Below are 24,861 nucleotides of genomic sequence, written 5' to 3' on the forward strand. Positions count from 1 at the left end.
GAACGACCAAAACAGCCAGGAATGTCATTATTTAAAAGTAACAAGATTTTGAAGCCAAGTTTGTGACACTGGGAGGTGCAACTCGTGATCCCTCAATGCTGTATGTTACCAGCATGCTTAGATGGCTCTGTCACTGAAAGCCCAACAAGTGACAACTGCAGAAAGGTGGCTCAGCCCTTCCAGCCCCTATGGCCAGGCCCAAGGGTGCTCTGCTGGGTGCTGGCACCGATCTGTTCATGCTGTCAGCTCTCTGCACGTGAGCAGAGTGTGGTCGCTTTCCAGGCAGCCTCATACATGGTAAGTAACCTCAAGGACAGACACAGGCCGGACAGTTGAGGAGAAAAATGGGGATATGGGCACAAATTGTGCCAGGGGAGATTTAGATTGGAGATTGGGAAGAACTTTTTCCCTGAGAGGGGTGTCAGCCCCTGTGCCAGGCTGCCCAGGGAGCTGGGGGAGTGCCCAGCCCTGGAGGGATCCCAAAGCTGTGGAGCTGAGGGCTGTGGGTTAGTGGTGGGCTGGGCAGGGTGAGGGGAAGGATTGGACTTGATGAGCTTAAAGGTCTTTTCTAACTGAAATGATTCTGTGATCATCAGAGACCCGACAGATAGAGAGTTTTTGATATAAGTCCTGCTTATCACTCTGTCAGGTGAGTAAGCCATTAACTTTTTCCTTTAGTCCCTGTTTATTCTCAGCTGACTCTGGTATCTACACACAGCTCTTCCAGCACCGTGGCCCTGCTCTCACATGCGTGTGAGCGGCTGCTCCTTCACACACATGCCACGCCAACTGATAGAAGTAACCATTTCAGTATGGCAGAGAAAAGGTGCTTTTGCCCATGTCTTGATTAGGTGCCTCTTGGAACCAGCTAGCACAGTAAAAATTGTGAATTGCAAATATTATAATCAAATATATCATTTGAGTTTCATCCCAAGTTAATTACCTGAGCAGTATACATCTGTTAGCTACAATCAATTACAGCAGAAAGGGAGAATTTGATTGCAATATTCACTTTTGGGATGATCTGCAGGTCAAGTATTATTCACTGAAGAGATTCATGAATAATTTTGTGTAACTGGACCAATATATTTAGAAACTGTGCAATCTGCAAACAGAGAGAGAAAAAGCCTCAGATAAATTATACATGGTGTCCTTTTCCTGCAGCTCTAGAAATGGATTTGATTGCCTTAGCACACCCCTTGCTATATCTTCTTTTTTTCCCCTTTGCTAAACCTAAAATCTCTCCTGCTGTATTACTGACCAAACAAGGATGGAATCAAACGAGAACCAGCCATCCGACTCAGGGTGCCTGCGTCACACTTCGAAACTCCAAATTATACAGCCAGGAGTCTGTGAAACAGTTAAATTAACTAGGGCGAGGCAAATGAAGCTCGGCCGGAGGATGCTTCCCGTTAAGGAGCGAGTGATGCCGGGCTGGCAAGTGCGAGCTCCGCAAAGCCTGATGCCACACGCCATCTCGTGTCAGGCGCTGGGATAAGCTGCGTGTTCCTGCCCCGGTTTCCAGCCCCCTGAGAGCATTTCAGAGGTGAGGGAGTTGGGGTTTTTTAAATCTGCAGCCCAAATATTACCAAAGCAGGGAAATATGACAGTGTGAGGAAGACTTTGGGTGCTCCGTGCTGGGGCCGTGATGGGTGTGAGAAATGTGGGTGCGACTTGCTGGTGTTAACTCATGTCATTGAATTGTAGGTTGGACACTGCTGGATGGAGAGCCTGACCCTGCTTGTTTGTATGGTGGGTCCTGCTGAGGGCAGCGAGACCTCTGCTGACTCCCAGCCGTCTCTGGCATCCTGCACCTCGCTTTCTGTCCAGGGATGCTGTGACTTGGCCAAGCTCAACCTTGGAGTCGTTCCCCGGAGGAGCTTTTCCAGCATCTTCCCCAAGCGTGTTTGCCACCTTCCATCCTCTGGTCCTGCTGCAGACTGAAGCAAAGGTTATCTACTGCAGTTAATGGTTAAGCAATTTTTCATGTGAGTACTTTTACCCTTGGGTGAAAAGCACCTGATCCTGGAGAGTTAGAACTGTTCTCTATTTATTTCAAGCAATAGAGGAAGTCATGTCCTTTACACGTGTTACAGTAACTCCCCCTTGGTTTGGGTGTGTCAGGAGTGGAGCAAAGGAGGAAGAGAAGGCACAACCCCCTTTATGGGTAGTTCCTTCTCATGCCAGTCAATCCAGTCCAACTACCATGTTGTCATGCCACTCTAGGGCGAAAAAAATGCTTCCCCTCCTCCCCCAGCCTTCTCCTTTCCTCCTGCATTTCCAGCCATTGCTGGCACAAATGAGCTGGAACTCATTTGGTTGGGACAAGACCCCTGGCCCTTTCCATCCCCTAAGCACCAGTGTCTGATGTCCCAGAGTGGGGTCTGGAGGAGGCTTTTCCTCACCCCAGCTCTCCATAATCCTGAAATGTGGGTGTTTGTGTCTGTTGGGTTTTGTTCTCAATGCCATTGGCAGAGCTGTGGCCATGGGTGAGCCTGAAGCTTGGAGGAGACCTTGGGCTCCCTGGGCTCCCAGTTCAGCACAGACTGGCTCCAGGGAGGGCTGGCTGAGAATGGAGATGTGCACAGAGGGAAACACCAGAATCACAGAGTTCCCTGGCTTTGCAGCCTGAACAGAGAGCAGCCTTTGGGAGATTTTCCTCTCTCTTTCTAAACTCTCGGGCCTGAATGTCATATCCCTCACCCAGCCATAAATAGCTGTGAATTAAACAGCCTGTGCTGCTTTTTTGGCTAATAGATATGTCTGCTAGTGCTGCAGCCTTATCTTCATATCCCACTGGTGTTTGCATTGTAGATCAGGAACACAAGCTGGGTGGTTTTTTTCCCTTCTCTTTCAAGATTTAAAGAGCTGGCAGAACATTTATTCAGTTGTGCAACCTCCATTCGGAGTATTTCTCAGATCCTGGACATGGGGCTCATTTTTTTTGTCCTTTGACAGCCACTGTAAATCAATAAGGCAGTTGGAGGTCACTTGTAGTCAATCAGTAACCAGCGCAGGTGAAGGGGAAAACACTAAATATTTGGTATAAACACACAGGCTCTAAGCTGGAAGTTCTCGCTCAGGGTGACATTTTCACAGCTGTACCCTGGCTCCATCCAGTCTCAGTCTCATGCCCAGCCTGGCCATCACCTTTGCCCAGTAATTACCTACACGGGGATCCCACAGCACGTGCAACAACCCACAAGTTGCAGCAAACCGGGCACAAAGTGCTTCAGGTGGAGGAAGCAGGTCTGGTGGTGCAAAGAGCCAATTTGCTGCCAGCTGAATTATTCCTTCTGTGGGAAGTCATTAGGTGTTGCCTGAAGCTGTGTGTGACCTTCATCACAGCCACCTTCCTCGGGACCTGAGACCCATGGCCAGGTGACAGTTCTCACAGGGGTCCCTAATTCCCTTTGAAACAACTGGGAGCTAAGCTCTTAAATACCATCTGAATCATATTCCAGTGGTGTCATGACCTCCATTTGCTCCTAGCTCTGGAGCTGATTACCCATAAAAACTCTGCCTGACCTCATCTCAAGCCCCTACAATGAGAACACACTCAATTTCCTTCTTCCTTTGACCTCAGCTGCTTTGGGCTTTGGTGTGATGCAGGATTCTCTCTCTGAGTAATCACGCAGCCATCTCTCTGTGTGACAGAGACGTGCTGACATGGGACCCTCATGCCCTGCACTGTTGGCCATATCATGCATCAGGCCGTGACCACATGGCTTTGGAAGCAGCATCCTTCCTCCAGCCCTTCTCTAGAGCACAAAGAGGCTTTTGCCTTCCTTCCCAGCCTGCTGCTGAGCACAGAGAGGATCAGGCTTTTCCCTTTCTACTCTCATGAGCTCTAAATACTCATGTTTCCTTCCAGCTTTCTGACAGCCTTGAGAGATGCACCTCAGAGAGCAGGATGGAAAGCTGGGAGAGTGAGCAACACAAAAGGGATTTTCTGATCAGGAGCCCCATGCAAGTACCTATTAGCCTTGCAAAGGCTTTAATGACATCCTTCAGAGCCTGGCCCTGTGTGTAGGCTTTCCTCAGGCTGGCTGACTGGTTGGACTTGAATTTTAGGCTTCTTAAGGGTTTAATAAGAGGCTGAACTAAAATACTAGCTTTGAGTGGAGAGCTAAATTCTTCAAGGTCAGGAGGTGGCGAGGCTCAGGGTGAGGGTCAGTCCTGTGCCACACTGATCTCAGGGTGGGTGGATTTTACTCCAATGAGCAGATGAGGGGATGCCCACAGCACTGCTCCTCTGCCTCGGGGCAGCTGTGGTGTTTCTGTGCAGCCCAGCACAGCCCTCAGCACTCCGTGGTGCTCCCAATCAAGCTGGTCACATCCAATATTTGTGTTTTCTGGGTGACCTGTCACTGTGGGGCTGCTTGCTGGCACCAAGCTGCTCCTAGCTGACATGGGAGCTGAACTGATCAACCTGACCCACAGCAGAGCAGGGACCGTGGCCCTGTGGGGGGCTGGTGGGGGACAGCGGCTGGGTTTGATGCTGGTTCCTGCTGCCTCGTGCCAAGGGCACCTCTGCCCGGCACAGAGCCATCCTGCAGACACCACAGGGCTCAGGAGCAGCCTGGCTCCATAGGTTTGGGCAGGAGCTACAGCAGTGTGGCTGTACCATGTACCAGGGCTGGGCTGGTCAGTGTCCCCTCACACTGCACCACACTGCAAAATTCACCCCAAATGTCCCCCTGTGCAAGCAACCCCTCACCAACCCCACATGCACAGAGGGAGCTGGGAAGCACGTTCTGCCTGGCACAACCCTGGGCCAGAGCACAACAGATGACTTGCACATTCCCAAGGGTTTCTCCAGGAGTTGAGGCAGCGTTTTAGACCTCAGGCTGGAGCAGTGTGATGTGCTTGCTGGAACAGCAATGCCTCATGTGCTCTTGGCTCTCCCATCTGTTTGCATCCCAGCTTTTCTGGAACAACCAGGTCTCCCAAGTCACTGCAGCACTCCCACACTTGCAAAATCCTTCAGCTTTGGGGAAATAAAAAAATAAAAAGAGTAATGTAAAGCCAGCCTTTATTAAACCCTCATCCTCTGCTGCCTCTGTGTTAGAAAGTATGGCATGAGCGAGGCTTGCTTGAAAACTGCCAGATGAGCCATCGGAGCAGTGGCCCTTGGCACAGGCAGGGCTGATGAGCAGAGATGCAGACTGGCAGCATGTCCCAGCTGCACAAAGCAGGCTTCAGAAGAACATCACAAACCTCACAGACCTTTAATTGGAGTTTTCCTCACGTATGCTTAGGAAAGGTGCAACAAAAAAACAAGCAGGTGTTTTTGCTTGGCCAGCAAGTCTGGTCCAGGCTCCTATCCCTCCCATCCAGCTGCTTCTGAAATTATACAGATAACTGGAGATTTAGGTCTGTTCCTGTTGCTGGGGCATGGCAGACACAACCCAAGCACAGGCTACTGGGAGAGGAGCGTGGTTCTCTCCATCTCCTCTCCTCTGTTGCACTGTGGTCTCTGCCCACGGCACGGCTGCTCGTGCAGAGCATGGAAAGCCTCTATGGAAATCCCAGCTGACCCACCTTTCCCCTCACTTATCCCTCCTCCCTGCAACAGTAAAACACCCAACGTGTGCAGGCACCAGGGATTTAGAGCCTTCCATGTCTTACTGAAGTCCAAACTCTGCCTATTGAACCTCCTTCCCATCCCCAGCCCAACAGCATGTGCCAGCGCAGATGTGTGCCCATGCTGGGCACCAGCCCATTAGGTGGCACCATGGAGTAACACTGGCTGCACCTTCCTCCTCACCCTTGACTGTGCTCCAGCCTTCATCTGCCCTTTTGTGCAGGGCAGAAAGCCCCAAACTGCCACAGCCACTCGCTGAAGCCCCCCAGCAAAGAGCAGCCGTAAGCCTCACGGCCCCTCTTCCCCTCAATGACAGTTCTCAGCACAGTGGGGTTTGGGTTTGGTTTATTTGTTTTTCCAGGATCAGCCTTTTCTTTATTGAAGGATTTTTGTATAGGCAAATGTTACATTTTCTTTGGACACCAATGTTAAACTGATCAATCCAGGTGTTGTCACACACACACACTCACACCCAGCCTGTGCTGCCTGTCAGGGGGATTCACTCCCATATCCACAGCGGCCTGGCAGAAGATGCTGCTCTGTGGTTTGAAAGAAGCAACAGCAACCCTGAAAGGGTGACTTTGGGAAGTGCCCTCACAAGGTGTCCACTCTGTGTGTCCCTTTGGCTTCAGCAGCTTGGTGTCTGTGTGGCAGAGGCTGCAGGCTGTGTATTGCACTTTGCTATTTTGAGTTTTGCTCTGGCTCCTCTTTCTTATTTACTCTCTCACCTACAAAACCAGGCTTTGTGATGCAAATAAGCAATAAATTGCTGCGTTGTCTCGGTTGTAAAGGATTTTTAAAAGCCTGACAGCTGTCAGCAGGTTGCTGCCCTTCTGCCTCACACTTGTGATAGACAATATAATGATTAAAGCAAAAAAAAGAGGGAAGTGCAATGGCGTGAGGGTGTTTGCTGACCTTGTTCTGATGACAGGGAAGTCATTTTGGGGTGAGACTGTGCCTTGAGCTTCTACTGGGACCTGTTGTCCTGGGCATGGGATCAAGGGAGCTTTTTCTCCAGCAAGGATTGCTTACGAGGTACAGTCCAAAGACAAAAAAATACACGAGGTACAATCCAAAGAAAACTGCTAGGAAGAATTCAATTAAGAGAAAGGAATTCATAACGCACAGATTGGTTAAATGTGAACAGCTGTAAATATAGGCAATAATTTACAGGCTTTTCTCTTGAAGTATTAGTGCTGCTATGAGGAGGCAAGAGTGTGACTTACTTAGAATGACTTACCATAACATTTCCATACTGTAAATGAGACAGATCAAGTTGACACTGTGTATTACTTAGCTGTGTACCAATTAGCCAAACAAATGCTACGAATTCCGTCATTCATGATGGAAGCTACGTACAAACTGTCTAATTACTGCCGTGAGTCAGCTAGTTAAATGGCAGCTCCTATACGGACGGAGCGACCGCAGCGCGGGATCGTGCCTGCCAGAGACCATACTACAGTGTTACAGACACTACAGTGTTGCTAAGCATCATTAATGGATTAAAATAAGGGTTCTGCATAATTCCTACGGTGCGTCTTCAAACAGCTTTAAGTTTAGTTTGGGCACTAGCCTAGCGCTCGTTAGCCCTACGTAAGACACACGTGCCCGGGAGGCTGCCGCGTGGGGAGGAGGTTAATGCAATCCCAGGAACTCTTTCAAAAGCTCACAGGTTTTCTTGTGGATGACTTCACGCAGCTTCCGCACGCGCCGGATGCTGGAGGTGCCCACAAAGCTGTCTGGCTGTAGGACAGCCATGCCGTTGTGGACGTCTCCCATGATGATGAGCTGGCCATCCACCGTGGTCATGTTGGGGCATGGGCAGCTCCAGTCCATGTTCAAAAGGGTGATTTCTAACGGTTCCTTGCCCAGGAATTTTAATCCCATTTTTTCATCCTTGAGAATCTCCTCCACTGTCACCAGGGCATGGCCCGAGTCCTGGTCTTCGGTCAGCTCTGTGATACGGCCCAGGATGACAAAGTCGCTTTTGCAGAAGCTGGTCACCAGCTTCTGGCGCGGTTTGCAAGCTTTGCAGTGCGTGTTCTTCGGGAAGGGGCACATCTCTTCACAGGCCTCCCGGCTCTCAAAGTTGTTCTCGTTGCCTCCACACCCACCATAAATGAAGGACTGGCACTGCTTCATCAAGCTGTTGTAGGCCCACCGTGGCTCGTAGGCCTTGCAGTGCCCTTGGAGGGCTGGCAGGTTGCAGATGTTGATTGGGCCGTTCATGCACGTTAACATACAGTTCTCGTAGGTCTCGAAGTGGTTGAAGTTGCTGTTACAGTTCCCGTAGATGAAAGTAAAGCAGTTGTTTTTCTTTGCATCATAGTACCACCTCGTCTGCTCTTCCCCACAGTCTTCACTGTCTGGTTGCTTCAGGCACTCGTCGGTGGGAAAATGTGTCTTGTTTTGGGAAGCTTCTTTGGATGTGGGTTCTCCTTTGACGACGGACAGAGGGAAGTCGGCCTGGAGAAGGCCGCCGCTGTTCCTGGCGGTGCAGGTGTAGATGCCCGCGTCCTGCAGCTGGGTGTTGTAGATGACGAGTTGGGCGATGTTGGTGACCACAACGTTCCCTCTGACGTGATTTGGCTTCATAATGACTTTATCTTTCCCATCGACCTGCTTCTCCCACGTGATTTCTGGCTTGGGTCTCCCCGTTACATCACAGAGGAAGCTGACAGTCTCTCCCACGTAGACAGACTGATGGACGGGGTTGTTCACCAGCACAGGCGGCAAGATATCAATGACTGTTGTCTCAGAATAGGCAGTAGTAGGGCGAGCTGTTGTTTCTGGTGGGATAGGGCTGGTGTTTGGCCAGGTAAGGTGATACCTACAGGTGACTACATTCAGTGTAATGCCTTTGATGCAAGCTTCTGCATCCATGTAGCACTTGTTGTAGTAGGTGAGCCCATCAGAGGCGCAGGTGAAGCTCGGCTCCTTCTCACACCTGTCCTTGCACTTGCAGACGGGTTGCCCATCCCAGATGTCACACTCGGACCCTTGCTGGATGCACATGAACCGGTCACAGGTTGCCTCTTTGGGCATTCCCACCGGCCCTTTTTTCCCCTTGACATCCATGTACCGAGCTGCCACGCAACTCTTTGTTCCACAGACATTGGGGCAGCACTTCTCAAAGGTCTCACACTCCTGTGGGGAAAGAAAATAACCCAGTCATGACAGGAATCAGAGGAAAGTGCTTTATAGAGACCCAGCAAGCAGAGAGCCCAGAACTTTCAGGGTGTCAGCTCAGGGGACCTGGTCTGCCGCAGGTCTGAAACTCGACATATCCACTGGCAATGAGACAATCCCCCAGCATCTCCTGAGAGGTGTCTAAACCTGCCAGGGTTTCTGAAGTGCTTCAAGAGAAGGCTCTCGAGCAGGAAAATGTATTTCTGTTTCTTAAATGCTAACCTCATTGTAAATCTCTCCTAGAGTCACATGGACTACTCGAGTACCGAACCAACAACCCCCCTTCCACACACTCTGAAATGCCTGAGGACAAGCTCTGAGAAACATGAGCGGATGGAAAGTCTTATCATATGGCTGTAGGCAGTAATCCTCCTTATTTTCCACACAAGTATGTAAAGTATTATTTGAATTCCCTAAGACTAACAGCCTACTCTTGGAGGCGAAACTGCCAAGGATTTGTGATTGTTCACATTGTAGAGGAAATAATAGAATATCTCAAAAGTAAGGAAATTCTTGCTCCCAAAATAATTTTTCTATGGTATTTAGAAAAACAAACCCCAAACAGCTCATTATGGCTCCTCTGTCCTATTTTAGTCCTATTTTCAAATGCAGCATCGCTCTTCTGGTGATTTATTACACCCCATCTCAGCTGCAGTCAGCTCTAAATTGTGGTTAATTTTAGCAGAATTTTCATCTTCTGTGCAGGAAAGGTATTTGATACGTGTGACCACAGCTGCTGGGTTGTTATGGGTTACTGTAAGGGACCATGAACACTGGTGCCATGTACCCAACGGGGGACACATCCACCGTGCATTAAACCTCTGCGACCCCCCCCGAAATCCAACGTCTCTCTCCATAAGTGAGAACAAAGTGGGTTTTTAAGCTACCAAACTAAACAACTTCCCCTGAGTCCGGTATCCTTTCCTTATTGGGGAAAAGAAAGATGACCTAATAACATAACTCTTTTCCCATTTCCAGCTGCATGTTACTAGATTTCAGGAGCAAAGTTAGAAACCAGAACGGGGAAGGTTTGGGCTGAGGTTAAGGAGCGCGGCTGTAGCAAGGTCAGTGGCAGAGTCCTCGGCTGCTCGCAGACCACCCACTCCATGCAAGGTCCCCGGACTTTGTGCTGCCACAAAAGTGAGTATTTTTAGCCAATGGCCCCTGGCTTTCAGGTTTTGACCAGTAAATTATTAAAACATCGTCCTCTGCTGCTGCTGCTGGGGTTTTGCAAGGGTGTTAATGTTCATTGCTGCACCTGGTAGTTGGAATAGAGGCTTCTTTGGGAATGGCAGAAGTAAAAAGAGCACCTTTGTTCATAACACATGGGAGCCATCTGAGCAAATGCCTTTGTTTACTTGATGGCCAGCATTTTTCTCTCTATTTTTTTTTTGTCTCCTCACTTCTTTTGGCATTTCAGAAACAACCTGGCTACAGCAGATAAACCCAAGGACTTTTTCCAGCATGGTACATGTTGTTGTCAGCCTGGTTTGGGCTGTTGGATCTTTGTCATTGGACATGATGTAAGAGGCAGGACGAGCAAGTATTTTCAGCCGCCAGCTTGAGCTGGCAGTGCTGACAGGTTGAAAAATGAATTTTGGGGTTGTAAACTAAGCACATTTTGAGCTGGGAGCATCAGAGAGAACATCTGCCTGGTCATTTTAACCATGCCTCTGTTTCGCACTCCAAGCACGCTTTGTACTTCAAGTGCAGCAAAGGGCTGATGATTTACATATTAAGTCAAACCATTCCATGCAGGATTCCTCCCAGGAATAGAAAGCCCTGATGATGGCCACCACCAACAAAGAACACAGTGACACTGCTGAAATACTATGGCTCGGCCCCAGGGCGTGCTGAGTTCTGGAGTATCAAATTTGGGTAGTTTATTTTGACCAGAAAGCGAGGGAGATGATCAAACAGAGCAAACCGCTCTACCCACCTCAGTGTGACCTCCACTGCACCTCCCCACTTCCCTCAGAACCCATCAAACCACCTGTAGTCAATCCAGGTCAGGGGCCAACAGGACCTGCCTGCACCAGCCCAGCTCAGCGCCCAGGGCCCATGGGTGAGCCCCCTCCAACACCCCCAGTGCCCGCCACGCAGAGGGGAAAGCGGCATCACTCACCACATCAGCTTCGCACTCCCTCTTGCAAGTGCTCTGCGCGTCTACCCACAGGTTGGGGTTCATGTCATTGGGGCATATCCCAGCGTGGGAGTAGCGGATGGGAGGCAGAGCTCTCCCTTTCAGAGAGACCTCCAGAAGCAAGAGGACACTGCTCTTCCCCAGCAAGATCCACATCCACCGAGTGAACAGCACCAACAACATCTCAGAACTTCTCCAGGGCAATGGCAGTGACCGAGCTGGAGTCAGTTCTTGTTAGCTTGGGGTTGCTTTTTGTTTGGTAAGGCTTAACTTTTCGAGGAACCCCAGTGCACCTGACTGCTGCAGAAAAAGACTTCAGCAAGCTCCTTCGCTGCCTCGCTTGACGGTGCAGTCTGGTCTGGACCTCATTGGATTAAAAGTCCTAGGAAGTTACCCCCTTATTTTAAGAGAAACGCTGATAGTCTGAGCAGAGTTAGCTCTATTTATACCCTGCCTCTGTTAACAAGTCAGAAAAAGTAAACTTGATTTCTTTGACAGGCACACGCTTCCTATGTCCTGGTGGCAGTCAGACAGATTTGTTGCAAGAAAAAAAAGCTGGAAAGAGTTCAAAAGGCTGGAACTGGCACGGTGGGACCCCTGCATGTTTCTGAATGCAGGGAGGCCTTCTTAACCCCTTTAGACCTAAAGTACTTCCCTATGCTAAGAATGGCATTTACTTCTGAAAGGGTACTTGTCTAAATAACAGGGACCCGTGGTCAGGGGATTTCCCCACGGCAAGGGGCTACACAATCACTTGCTAAAAGGAACAGTAATAGGATTGAAGCAATTAAAGCTGGAATATCATATTTTAACGGAGGAAGTAGGGAAGGAATAACTTATTTTAAACTTTGGAGGATGAAATAGTGTGTCTTCAGAACTTCTCCCGGGGCTCCTCCAGGCTTTTTTCTCCCCCTTCCCTTTGCTGGGGAGGTTTCCTGGATGCTGATTTTAATGCTGCCCTCCAGCCCCACCAGCAAGATGTTAAAAAGTGTCCCTGAATTCCTCCCCATTTCCTGACAGCCAGATCCCATTGTACAGTGCATTGCTGACCCCTTTAACAGCCACAGCAAAAAAATAGGCGAAGTTCAACTCTATGGAAACCTGCATAAAGGAATGTACAGCATTTTTGCATTGGGGGGCGGGGGAGAAATTCAGTCAAGCTGAGTTCCTCGTTCCTTGGTTATTACAGCAAAGGGGCTGATCCTGCTCGTGCTGAACACGTGCCAAATTCCAGAGACGAGTGGCAGGAGTCAGAGTTGCTCAGCACCTTCCAGGATTAGAGCCTTTGGGACAAGTTCTGGGTTAGTTTGGATGGATCCTGTGTGGTGCTGAGAGCTTCCTGGGAGGACCAGGTATGTTTGCATCCCACGTGGGGGGCTCAGGGGGCTGGAGCAGCAGCACAGTGCTTTAGGAGGGAAGGTTATCTACCTGCCCTGTGTGCAGTGATGAGCACCTTGAAACTGACAGACCCCAGGTGCAATCAACCCTTCCTTCAGTCAAGTTTTCCCATGGAGTTTATTAAGCCAAGGTTGTTTTTCATGGCTGAGTTTGGGCCTAGTTCTCCCTAGAGTGATGATGGCTGCCAACCAGTACAACCAGCAGCAAACTGGGTGGTGCAGGCAATGCCCCAGCCCGTGGGGCTCCTGCTCCTCCTCTGGCACAAGGCAGCAGAGCACAGTGACCCACTGGTGCTTCCCCAGGATTGCCTCTGAAGGGGCAGGAGAGCAACCTGGAGCCAATCTGCCCTCGGCTGTGGCATTTCTGTGGCAGCCCAGGCTTGTAAAAGTGGCTGTAGTGGTTTTGATTTGTGTGACCACGTTAAGGACATGCAGGGCATTTGAATTTCAGATGCCACTGCAGGGAGAAGTTATCCAAATTAGCTATTTATAAGGAACGATGTCAACGACCAAGCAGCAGTTTGCAGTTGATTTATTCTCTCTGAAACTTCAGAAACCTGCATGACACTTGTACACAGCCACAAAATGTTTTATTCAATACTTGTTTACAGAGGCAAAGGCGGCACCCTGTGATGCCTAAAAAAGCCAACCAAAAATGACACATTCCCAAGAGGTACTTAAAATTCTTACAGCTCTATTAACAACAAAATCACGTGCATTAGTGGTTCTGTTGACTCAACAAAGACACTTTATAATGTAAAACTGACTACAGATAAGCTTTGAGACCAGCTGTACTCGGTTCTGGATGAGTTTGGTTATCCCAGGTGCTGGAGGAGCTGCTGTGACAACCTCAATAGACACTCTATGTTCAGGGAATTTGCCCTCAGACCACGGCATTGCCATCATGGATACCATTTTTTTGCTGCCATCTTCAGTCTTTTCAGGCTGTTTTATCCCCTTACCCACTGGGCCAAAGGTGGTGAGTTCATGGTGCTCTTGCAGCCTCCATCTCCTCTCCCAGTGCCAGGAAACCACTTCCTTGCAAGGTCTGGCCACGTTGAGTGAGAGACCCACCAGTGTGAACCCACTCTAGGTGGGACACCCTTCCAAGGAGGAAAAAATAACACCATCTTATTTTCTTTCCCCCCTCTCAGACCAAGTGTCCCTTGGCCATAGGCACATTTCAGCAGCAGGGGAGCAGCTGGAGCTCTTTAGAATCAGACATCAGATGGAGCAGTCTTCTGCTTTGCCACGGCCTCCTCCATCCAGATGGATGTTCTCCAGGGACAGGTAAGTCCCCCTGCAGCTTTCTGCTTTCAGCTCTGAGGTGTGATAGTGGGGGCAGTGGGTGGAGCTCAAGAGGTGACAATTGCATTAATTAATGAGCCCAGCTGAAGGAGCAGTTGCTCGGGACATGAAACTCAGCTCATTTAACGTGTCCCTGTTGCAGGTCAGTAGGGTTGCTCAAGGAAAGACCATTTGAATGGCTGGATTTATTGTCACCCCTATGTTGGGCCAGCGCTTGGCACAGAGGAGTAAGGACATCCCATAGGAGCTTGGGGAAAAGGGCAAAGCAATTATCAGTAATGCCAATGGTGGATTTGCTGAGTCACTGTACTGAACGTTATAAACAAGGCACAGGAAACCTGTGTTAAGTGAGAAATCACGTTTTCAACAAAACTTTTGCAGAAGAAGCCTCTTAGGGAATCAAATCCTGGCCTAATCTGATGGAAACCAGACAGACACTGTGCCTCTCCATCTCCCATCGCTGCAGGAACAGAGAGTGCTCAGCCCCATGAAGGATCAGTCCCTTGGCCACTTGAATACAGTGAGAGAGAGAGGAAAATAGCACCATAAATCTCCCCATGAATGTCAGCAGGCAGTCCCTGAGGAGGCAGGGAGGACCCTGAATAACCCTCGACAGCAGCCCTGGCAGTGATGGGGCCAACTCTACCTGATGTGATAGACATCCTCCCAAATGAGTTTAAGCCTTGGAACCCCACTGTCATGGTTTAAGCCCACAAATCCCAACATACACACTACTCTCCCCAAATCCCCCCCTCTGCTCAAGGTGTTGATCTGAGTCTGTTGGATAGGCAGCAAGGCCAAGCTTTCTCTGGATCTCAGAGGACAAACCTGAGGCCTGATGGCACAAAGCAACATCCTAGCCCTGCTCCCAGCAGAGGGGACACGCAGTGCCTGACAGGCTGTGCTCCCACACATCCCTCTGACACTGCTTCACGGTCTTGAAAAGCCCTCCTGGGATGCTCAGGGTCCTGGTCAGGGCTGTTGATCTAGAATTAGCTTAACTGTTGCTGGGTTTTGTAAATGATAAAGTCCTTGCCATTTTTCTCACTGTCGCCAAGCTCATATGAGATGTCCTTGCCCTCCTCTGGTGTGCCATGTGTTGACCTGGCATTTGTTGTGACCCCCTTCTCATTGAGATGGGAAATGGGATTCTCTGGTGCACAGGAAAATAGAATTGCCTCCGTTTTCTTCTTAAACCACTGTTAAAGGAACAGAAAACCATTGAGTGCATTCATTAGGCAAAACGAGCCGTCCTCATCTGGAGTCACTCAGCGGATGGCGGGTTGATTTGCTGGTTTTACTGTGGAAGGGCTCTTGGCAGGAACCAGCCTGCGATGTTCAGCCTCCCATGGCCCATTGAGCTCTGCCTCGGCAAAGGGGCCCTTCCCGACTCGGCCTCTCGTGCTGTCTGGGCCTGTCGCCACTCACAGCCAGTTCTGCCAACACAAACACAACCCAGCCCCTCTGCAGGCTGTGACTCATGGCTGCAGGGTGGTAGCCCACTGGCGTTTGCCCTTGCTGGGGGGCAACGGCCACCCACAGCCCCCACTGCTGGGAGCAGCCAGCCTCAGCTGGAACTCCTGCTCAGCTTAGCCTAAAGCAAGGGCCTCACTCCTCCTCCAGGCAGATGAAAATGTAATGCCTGAGCAGAAAACTATTTTAACCCCCTGCTCTGTCTCATTTGAGAAAGTAGTGATGTTCCAGTCTGCATGGAAAGCTTATTGTACCTAAAGCTGGTGGCCAGGCGCTTGAGAGGGAACACCACTGCCCGCTGAAACACAGCTGCCAACTGCTCACCTCAAGCAGTAACGTTGCTTCCAAAGCCACACAGATATCCAGATAACACCATAGGACCTTGGCTTTAGCTTGCTGTGGACAGCAAAGGGACAAATCTTCCCCTTTGAGCCATGCTCGCTCCCAGGACCCAGGAATCTCAGCATGGATGCCTTAACACGCCCCCTAAGCAGAGTCTCACGCTGGCCATGAGCTTGGCTGAGCAAGGAGGATTTTTGGCACCTTATGCTGCACCTCTGAACATCAAAGCAAAGGCAAAGGCTGTGCTGGCCACATTGGAAGCACATGCATACAAGCAGCGGCAGATTTGGGCTGAAGGTATAATCACAATGACCTGGGTCTTATTTTTGGGGCTGTTCTTCCATTTCCCCACAGTTAAGACTTTTTGTGAGCATCCATGACTAACAAGTGCTGGTTCTGACTTCTGAAATCAGCCACCTGAGCAGAGAACAGCGTGTAGGGACAGGCTGGGGGAAGCAGGGGCACGTTGAGAGCAGCGACTGCTCAGCGCCAGGAGCCGCTGTCTGTGTGTGTTCTGCCTCACACGCAGATGCTCAGTAAGCAGAAGTTAATATAGTTAGACAAAAGGGCTCAGTTTGGGGGGAGAAAAGAAAAATCAATAATGTCAGGGAGTTTATTACAGGGTTATGGGCCACCTGCTAGAAATCAGCATAAGGGCTGTGTTAGGCTGTGTTTTGGAGGGAGCTGATGGCGTTGCTCTCAGACGAGGGCAGCGCCAGGATGATTGTTTTATGCCTCGGCAGATGGCTTCTGCTCGGGGGTTTTATCTTTGAGTGCAGACATACAACTAATCATCATTTGCTTTCTCTTGCTCTGCTAACGTAAGCTGGGCAGGAAGCAATTGCCAGTTTGATGATGGTTCATTATGGCGAGGTTTATTCTGTCTGAAACAGCACAGCGAGAGGCAAAGAGGCTACAAAGGAAGATAATCAGTTGGTTATCAGTGAGATACAGGAAAAGCTGAGCTCAGGAGCTTGTCTCTCACCAGCACATCTCTTTCTATCTCCCTTAGGTATCCCACAAATAATTTAGGGAGGCTATGGAGTTGTTATCTTTGGATTAGTCAAGATTGCAAAGGTCCAGTGATGGGAATGAGTTCATCCTGCCTTAGAGAAGGAGGGTCTAAGCTCCTTCTCAAATCCCCTTCCATCACCCTCAACACTGAGAGAGACCTTCTCCATCAGTTCAACTTTGAGTTAGGGAAATCTGAGATCTGTAATGCAACCTGGAAAGCCCAGAAAGAGCAATCTCAGCCTCAGTGGCACCATGGCAGGGCCAACACTTCCCACATTAGGCCCTCTCAGGTATCTGCCTGTGTGGGGTTACAGCCTGGGCAAGGGTACTGTCACCTGCTGAGCCTGGGGAAACCCAGCCCACTGCAGCAGAGAGGCTTCAGCACCTCCCTTTGTTGCAAGTTTGGTAAGGAGTGGTTAGCTTAAATAACAGCACTTGAGGAAACTCTGGCCCTGAATCTATGGTGTGCAAACGGAGATGTTCCCACATCTTGCAGCGCTGCTGTGGCAGTATAAGCCAGAGCATGAAACCTCAGTGTTGAACCACTGCAGTTGTTGTTGCTCTCGCTGATCTGTACTTTTTCTGCTTGGTTCCAGTTCAGTCTGAATGAAAGCTCAGAAGAAAAGCAAGGCGTGGGCCTGGTGCACTCAGCACATCTTTCACCAAAGCTGGTGATGTTCCTCCAGGAACGTGAGTTGATTTGGTTCCACACGTACTGCTGTGCAATGCAGTACTAATGCAAATTATTAAACCCATTGCAGATTCACTTCAGTCTGCAAATTACCCTAATTTAACCTCCATTACTTACTTGTAGTAATTTAAAGCTGGGAAGAAATCACTTGCTGAGTTTCACACACCAACAGCCATAAAAGGCTGAGTCCCCAGACCCTGCTTCCAGCCCCACACACACCTTTTGTTTGTCAGAAAGCCAATTCCATATAGAAATGTCACATTGCTTTTGTTTGTGATGTGATTCAACTTATATAAACTGTAAGGTTTTAACCTCCTGTGCTAACTTAACACCCTCCAGCTGTCACCTTCCTTGAAAACACAGTTTTTATTGAAAGCCTCAGTTCCCTGTGACTCCAGCGTGAAGGTACCATCTCACCATCGCTCCGAGCTGGATCTCCTAGAACATTTATGAAGCTCTCAGTGGATGAGGTCCTGATCTCAGAGTTTGTGAGGGGAGAGAAAACTGCTGCAGATTTGCCTGGTTTTGTGCTTCGTTGTGAGACTTCTTAGCAAAGCACTGACCCAAAGTCTGTACGGGCTTGTTGTGGCCAGGAGCCTCAACGGGAGCAGCTCCCAGCGACTGGGCTTTCCATCAGGCAACGAGCAGCAGCTTCTCCAGACAACCTGGAAGTCCCTAAGCTCCTCTGAGGGTTTGGTATCCAAAACTTCACTATAAACAACAATTAATTTTCACAAAATGGAACTGTTTCCATTTCTACACACACCATGAAATCCTTCCAGTGTCAATTGTGTCTTCTTGGAATTTAAATCTAAATTAGGGCAAAATTCTTTTGAACTGCAGAGTTATTGCCTCCGTTTGGCTTTGCTGGCTGTCATTGGCCCTGGCTGTCACCCAGCCTGTCCTCTAACCATGCTGAGCTTGTGACCTCTGCCAGAAGCAGTCCCCTGCCTGGGAAGCTGGGATTACTGACAGTCTTTCCAAGAGGTGAACTGTTTTGTTTCCGTTTGCCCTGTGTGCTCTTTTACCACTAGATGCAAGACATGATACTCCCAGCATTGCTTGGCCCAGGTGAAGGCCATCACACAGCAAATCTCTTCTGGGCCACTGACACCATTAATCGTAATGCCCAAAGGGGACTAAACACAGGTCTGGTGTGAACAGGGTGCTGTTCTACAAGCCCTCATCCGGCAGCAGGTCTGAACACAGGCTATAGGTGTAAATGATGTCTGCCAAGCAGTGATGATGGACTTCCATTGATGTTTAGAGCTGCAAGCCAATCCTGCCTGTCCCAGCAGTGGGATCTTTGTCTCCATTCAGTGACTTTTTTTGGTCCTTCTTTCTGATTTCAGCTAATTTCAACACTCATTTTTATTCTGATCTTTTACTGTTCACAGCATGGAGAGTCCACCTGCAGCCTACATCATCACAGGGCTCACTGAGATGCTGCACGCTCTCTCCCGTGGCAGTTTGGAAGACAACCAGCCCCTGATTGCCTGATGTCACAGCGACCAGCAGAGCAATTGTAGGTAACACTGAAGAGATTCATCTGGTTTCATCGTTACGATTGTTCCTGTGCCTCTAGGGCCTGCACGGTGGGCTCGCTGTGTGATCTAAGCCATTGCTGGGATGGGGGTTTGATGGCAGAGGCAGCAGGCTGCCTTTGAGCAGGGAGCTACAAAGGAACTGGAGCATCCTCACAGCGAGTGTTTCCAACGTGCCACGTTTCTCTCCGATTGAAGCCGATGGTAAATATTCCACTGACTTCAAAGGGGAGCGGGGTGAAGTTCCAGCCAAACACTCTTGGAAATCTCACCCAGAGCCTGATTTTTCTTGCCCTGAAGGCCAGTTCAGTCAGCTCTGCTTCCACAAAGGAGCTTTCAGGAGTTCTGCAAGAGCCGCCAGAGTGATTTTAGCCCTGAGTTCACATGGTAGCAGCATGTGAACCGCCACACATCCAGAGGATGATTCGGCCCTCCCAAGTGCTGATTTCTCTTCTGCAGATGTCTGGCTGGCATCATGCTTGTTCTCCTGGCTATGGGGAAGTTTAGGGCAATGGACTTAATGAGGTGTGGTGGGGTGAACTCCTGCAGCAAGACGGGAGGGTTTGGGATACCCTCACAAAACCTTTGGCTTTGCCGTGTGTCAGCCAGGAGAACAAGGTGGCCTCTGTGCCTGGGAAATCTTCACATTATCTCTGCAGCCCATGGCATGAGCTGTGACTTTACCTCTTCCCATTGCAGGGAAAATGGTCTTTGATTCATTTCTCTTTTGTGCCGCTGCTTTTGTACCGTTCCATGGTTTCGAGCTTGTCACTCTGCAGTTACAAAGCTCTGCACAGGGTGGGAAATCAGACTTTTCCATACAGTTCCCAACATTTCCATAAACTCATTTCCTTTTAGAATCAATTAGATCTGTTGATAAGGAATTGTTGTCTACACAAGGACATGTTCCTGTCTCTGCCACTGACTTATTCTGTAAGCCTAGGCCACTTATTGCCTCTGTGCCACAGTTCTCACCTCTATGAAGGAGACTATAAAGCTCACAAGTGGGTCAAGTGACATCAGGTTGTCTTTTAAATCCCAACTTCTTGCCACTACCACAGGAGTGATGTGTGAGTGTGAGGTGTGACTTGCTGCAACCCCAAAACTGCCTGAAAGAAACGCCCAAAGTTGTATCTACAGCCATTTGTTTGCACGCCTTAAGCTGCAGCTTAAGCACAAACGACCCTTTTTACCTCATACATGTGTACCTTTTTTTTTCAGTTTGCCATGTTTAGAAACCTAATACTGTTACTGTTTCAGGGCAGAGACTTGGTTTGTACTTTCTCAGCTCCTTCTCGATTTCTTTGAGGAATCTGCTGTCCCGACAGCCACAGAAAACCAGGTTAGTGCACAGTAGAGGCTTTCATGGCCACTAATCTTGATGACAAAATTATTTGAACAAACACTTCTTGTGTCACCAATATATATTATGTAAAACCTTGTGACTTTGATTATGTGTCTATAATACAGATTAGTCTGTTTGGGTGTTTGGTGCTGACCTCCAATAAGCTCCTAAAGTATTAGCAAGAATTTGCAAGTGACAGGCAGGCAGAGGTGCTGTTCTGCCTAATCCCATTCTCAAAACTCTGACTATATATGTCTGAGCAGTTTCTGTGGCTTTCCTTAAAGCACTGGGTTCTTTCTTTCTCTGCCCCCTCCCAAATGCCTTTGTCCTTCTCTCCACTGCATTGATGTATCACAAATGTTGGAAGATTTAGCTAACCTTATGGATTAGAGCCAGGAAGACAGCGAGAACAAATTTAGAATAGGAGGCAGAGAATGTACCAGCTGGGAGGTGATGCTGTCAATCTCCATGGAGACCTCTTTAGTGAGAGCTTTGTTAATTACTCTGTTGAATTGTATAGAGTCTGGGTGAAAGCCCATCCAAGGCAGTGGAGAGTTTCTAATGGACTGGCCATGTCTCAGGACATGAAGAGTACACAGGGCAAAGCCCCTGAGTGTAACTAGTTATGATTTGCATTTGTGCCTTTCTCCTTGATGGCCAAACCACCACCTAAGGAGAATGCAGACACTTGATCTGGTCTCTTGCATGGGGCCATGTTCTCCTAAAGAAAAAGATAGCTCTACAGAAACAAATGTAGACTTTATCTTAGAAAAATGATGTTTCTTTCAGTCATGCAGGTGACCCATCTCCAGCACCGCACTGACAACATGTGCCCTTCCCCCAGGAGTCAGCTCCTGTGGGCCATGAGCTGGGATAAGATCCACAGAAGCCTTTTGGCTCTGAACACCCACATAGGGCATAGCGCTCCGCAGTGGGCTGTCCCATGGATGAACCCACTTCATGGCTTGGGAGAGCCAAGTGAGGGGCTACAGACAGGAATGCAGCCAGGTATCTGGGGATAAAGCACAGGTGAGCCCTTGTCTACTCAATTTTCTGGGTTAAGTCATCTCTTAGTTCACAGGGGGATGGGTTCAGGTCTGGGGTTCAAGTGCCACACAAGCAACAACAGCCCTCAGGAGGAGAAGTTTGGATCCACAGCACTGCAGCTCAGGCTTGTCATTACTTGAAGCCAAACTGGCTTTAGACACTAATCCACTGAACAATTTCCAGTTGTTATCAAAATCTAGTGGACTTCTTAACCATGAGTCCCTGAGCTGATGTACCACCCCCCTCAGGTTCCACTTCTCTCACTTGTTTGTTCAGAAATGTTTTTATTTGTCCTGCAAATAGGAACAATCGTAAATTAACACATGGGAAAAAATCAGCCATGCACCATGCCTGATTTCTCAAGGGATTTGGCTGCCTGAGCAGATCCTTCCCCCAAATATCAATGTCATTTTCCACACCTCACCCCCCCCCCCCCCAGTCAAATTTTACTCTGGGCTGCAGGCCTGTGCATCTTTGTGCATGTGTCATAGAGTCATTTTGGTTGGATAAGCCCTTCAAGTTCCTGGAGTCCCAGCCCTCCCCTGACCCTGCCCAGCCCACCACTAACGCACAGCCCTCAGCACCTCAGCTCCACAGCTTTGGGGTCCCTCCAGGGCTGGGCACTCCCCCAGCTCCCTGGGCAGCCTGGCACAGGGGCTGACACCCCTCTCAGGGAAACAGTTCTGCCTCAGCTCCAATCTCAACCTCCCCTGGGGCAACTTGAGCCCATTTCTTCTTGTCCTGTCATTCATTACTGGGGAGAAGAGACTGACCCTGACCTCTAGCCTGTCAGGGAGTTGCTCTCCTCAGCCTCCTCCAGACTGAACACTCGCATTCCCTCAGCCCCTCCCCATCAGACTTGTGCTATAGATCCTTCCCCAGCTTTGTTGCCCATCTCTGGACATGCTCCAGCCCCTCAGGGTCTTTCTTGGAGTGAGGGACCCAAAATTGAGCACATTATTCAAGGCCCAGCCTCACCAGTGCTAGGTACAGGGGGACAAACACTTCCCTGGTCCTGCTGGTCACACCTGCTGAAAAATCTCTTTCTTAGGCACTCAAGGCCATGTGAGACGCTCAGCAGGACAGAAAAATCCATGGGACAAGGGGTTGCAGGACGATCCAGGGATGCTCCAGGTAGCTAAAACCTGTCTGAAATCCCAGCCCTCTGTACCATTATCAGTGCTGCTATTCCTGCCTGGTGATTTGGTGGAAAGAAACCCCCACGATTCAAGTTCAATAAAAAAGATGATCAGTAAGTTCCCTGCAACTTTGCAATCCACTGGAAGGATTTATTTACCTCATCAAGAACAGAGAAGCTAAAGGTAGAGCCCCAGCCACCCTCCCTCAGCTGCTCATCTTGCCTGACACGACACAGCTGGAAATTATTTGGTTCAAACCTCCTCACCTTTAGCTCCTCTGACAGCAGGAAGAACACAAAAGGCATCTCCAAAGGCTGATTTGTCTGTGCTATTCTTAGCCACCTGCCCTGGGATAAGATGAATCAGCTTCTCTGCTGCATGTTTCCTCTCAGAGGCACGACGCGAGCCTTGGGTGACGCAGGCTCAGACTTGATAACATGGAGCTTCAAATTGAACCTAATTCAAACTACAAACTCTCACACAGGGACTTCCACAGGGCCAGAAGAAACGCTGGTGTAACATAAACTGCTTCTCCCGTGTGACTTTGACTCTCTCCTCTGAAATTGTCTCCTCTGCATTCAGTGATTGAAAGGCCCAAAGTAAGTAGTGTAAATTAGTTTAAATCAAGGTGAATAGTGACTTTTAATTATTCTATCTTTATTCTCCCCCAGTCCTGAGCCCTGGTGCCCTAATGGCTTTCAGTCTCTGTGTGTATGCACCTTGAGTTTAATGCTTAAGGTTTCTGACTACCCCTAAATCTTATTTCTAATACCTTTACACAAGTGCAGAGTTGGTTGAAATCACCCAAAAAATGTTATTTTGGGGGTTGGGTGGGGACTATGTGTTTCAAATATGACTGTAGAGATCTGTCACTGTGTAGCTAGAAATTAAGTCGTTTAAAAAGACATTGAATAATAATTTTAAGTGACGGAGAAGTTGGTTTAAAGGAGTTGGGGAATGGAACCTGAATGTAAAGGGAGTGAAAAACTTCATGAGCCTTAAAAAAACCCACCAAACAGGAGCAAAAAGCAAACAGACAGACCACGGTTTCTCCAAAAAAGGAGAAAAGAACCAATCCAGAGGTTTGGTCACAGCCTGCAAAAAGTTGGATATTAAAATTAAACCAATAGAAGCTGGAAAACTTGCTCTGAGGACAAAGAATGGCCCAGTTCTCCCTTGTGGTTACTCCAAGCAGCAGCAGAATGTCCAAGCATGTAAGGGCTAAGCTGCCAGGCATGCCCAGTGCTCCCACAGCGCTGGGGATACAGTCCCCCTCCTTGGGTGGCGAATGCACAGTGAGCACTGAGCACCTGTAAAGCACAAAGAAAACAAGATACCACTGAGCTGAGCTCCACACACACTGTCACTGTGGCTCAGAGCTCAGCAGGCAAGTCTGGGGGGCCAAATACTTGCCTTTGTGCAGCCAAGCAGGGGGTTCCCAGCAGCTTTGGTGCAGACACAAACCCAACCACCATATGGGCAGGAGCAGGGAGAGCCCATGGCCATGGCTTTGCTCAGTTCTGGTGTGTGCAACACCAGTGCCAGGGAGCAGGGAGAGCCCATGGCTGTGGCTTTGCTTGGTTCTGGTGTGTGCAACACCAGTGCCAGGGAGCAGGGTGAGCCCATGGCTGTGGCTTTGCTTGGTTCTGGTGTGTGCAACACCAGTGCCAGGGAGCAGGGTGAGCCCATGGCTGTGGCTTTGCTTGGTTTTGGTGTGTACAACACCAGGGCCAGGGAGCAGAGAGAGCCCATGGCCATGGCTTTGCTCAGTTCTGGTGTGTACAACACCAGGGCCAGGGAGCAGGGAGAGCCCATGGCTGTGGCTTTGCTTGGTTCTGGTGTGTACAACACCAGGGCCAGGGAGCAGGGAGGGGGCAATGGGTGTGAGGGGGGTCTGAGGCTCCAGGCGTGAGGCACGAGCAGGAGGGCTCATGGTGGCAAGTTTGGAGTCAAGTGAACAGGCTGCTAATCCTCTTCAGAGTCTTTCTTGCGGGAGGAAATCTCATGATTCCGGGGAGAAGTACGTTGTGTAACTAAGCAATGGGGAGGCCGAGTTGCATTTCACAGGGCTTGGCACAAGCACGGCAGAGTAGGATCCCCATCCCGAGAGAGCGTGAGAGAGCCCATCCCAGGCATCGAGTCCTTAAAAGCCCTGGGAGGGGAGGAGGGAACCGAAAAGGCCCACAACCCTAAAGCAATCAGCTCCCTGCGCCGGGGCTTCCCTGTGCTAGTTGTTAAACGCCACAGAGTGTTCCTGTGCGCTTCGGAATCCGCGGGATGGGAGCTGTACGGAGACACCATGGATGTGCCAGGGGAAACTGAACAGGCGCTTTACAACTCCAGCAGAAACACAAAGGCACAGCCGGGGCTCCTCTGGCTGTTCCACCGTGACATCTAGTGGCACAGCGCAGAGTTGCTCGTGTATTAGGGCCTGTGTCGATGGGTTTTGGTTTAATCCTGCAGTGCCTCCTCAATATCCTTTCCCCACCCTACTGAGAGATGTCTCATAGGACTTTGGAAAAGGCGATTTTGGGCACTTTTCATGCTATTGGCTTTCTCCAGACATATCAAGTTGGGATTTCGCACTTTCACAGAGCGTTCTGCTCCCTACGGCACGTCACCACGTCTCCAGGTCTCTGTGC

General features: G+C 49.5%; 1 protein-coding gene and 1 long non-coding RNA gene across 3 annotated transcripts in view; one reads left to right on the plus strand and one right to left on the minus strand.

Annotated features, from left to right (window-relative positions):
• LOC133627185 (uncharacterized) overlaps positions 1-24,024 on the plus strand; it is a 29,283-nt gene extending 5,259 nt beyond the window's left edge. Inside the window, exons 2-10 of one of the 2 annotated variants that reach the window (XR_009819996.1) lie at positions 1,708-1,988; positions 9,020-9,164; positions 12,109-12,271; positions 13,471-13,606; positions 17,050-17,143; positions 18,542-18,669; positions 19,949-20,030; positions 20,823-21,062; positions 22,132-24,024. This is a non-coding gene — a long non-coding RNA (uncharacterized LOC133627185). The remainder of the gene's footprint in view (positions 1-1,707; positions 1,989-9,019; positions 9,165-12,108; positions 12,272-13,470; positions 13,607-17,049; positions 17,144-18,541; positions 18,670-19,948; positions 20,031-20,822; positions 21,063-22,131) is intronic. The other variant, XR_009819997.1, reaches the window with a different exon arrangement.
• Positions 5,916-11,472, minus strand: WFIKKN2 (WAP, follistatin/kazal, immunoglobulin, kunitz and netrin domain containing 2). The gene is made up of 2 exons (XM_010201252.2): positions 10,902-11,472; positions 5,916-8,734 (listed from the first exon to the last, which is right to left on the minus strand). The coding sequence occupies exons 1-2, from the start codon at positions 11,100-11,102 to the stop codon at positions 7,223-7,225; spliced, it is 1,713 nt and encodes a 570-aa protein (XP_010199554.2). The 5' UTR covers positions 11,103-11,472; the 3' UTR covers positions 5,916-7,222.
• Positions 24,025-24,861: the final 837 nt, after the last annotated feature.

The sequence above is a fragment of the Colius striatus genome, chromosome 18, assembly GCF_028858725.1.
Source record: "Colius striatus isolate bColStr4 chromosome 18, bColStr4.1.hap1, whole genome shotgun sequence".
Classification (NCBI taxonomy): domain Eukaryota; kingdom Metazoa; phylum Chordata; class Aves; order Coliiformes; family Coliidae; genus Colius; species Colius striatus.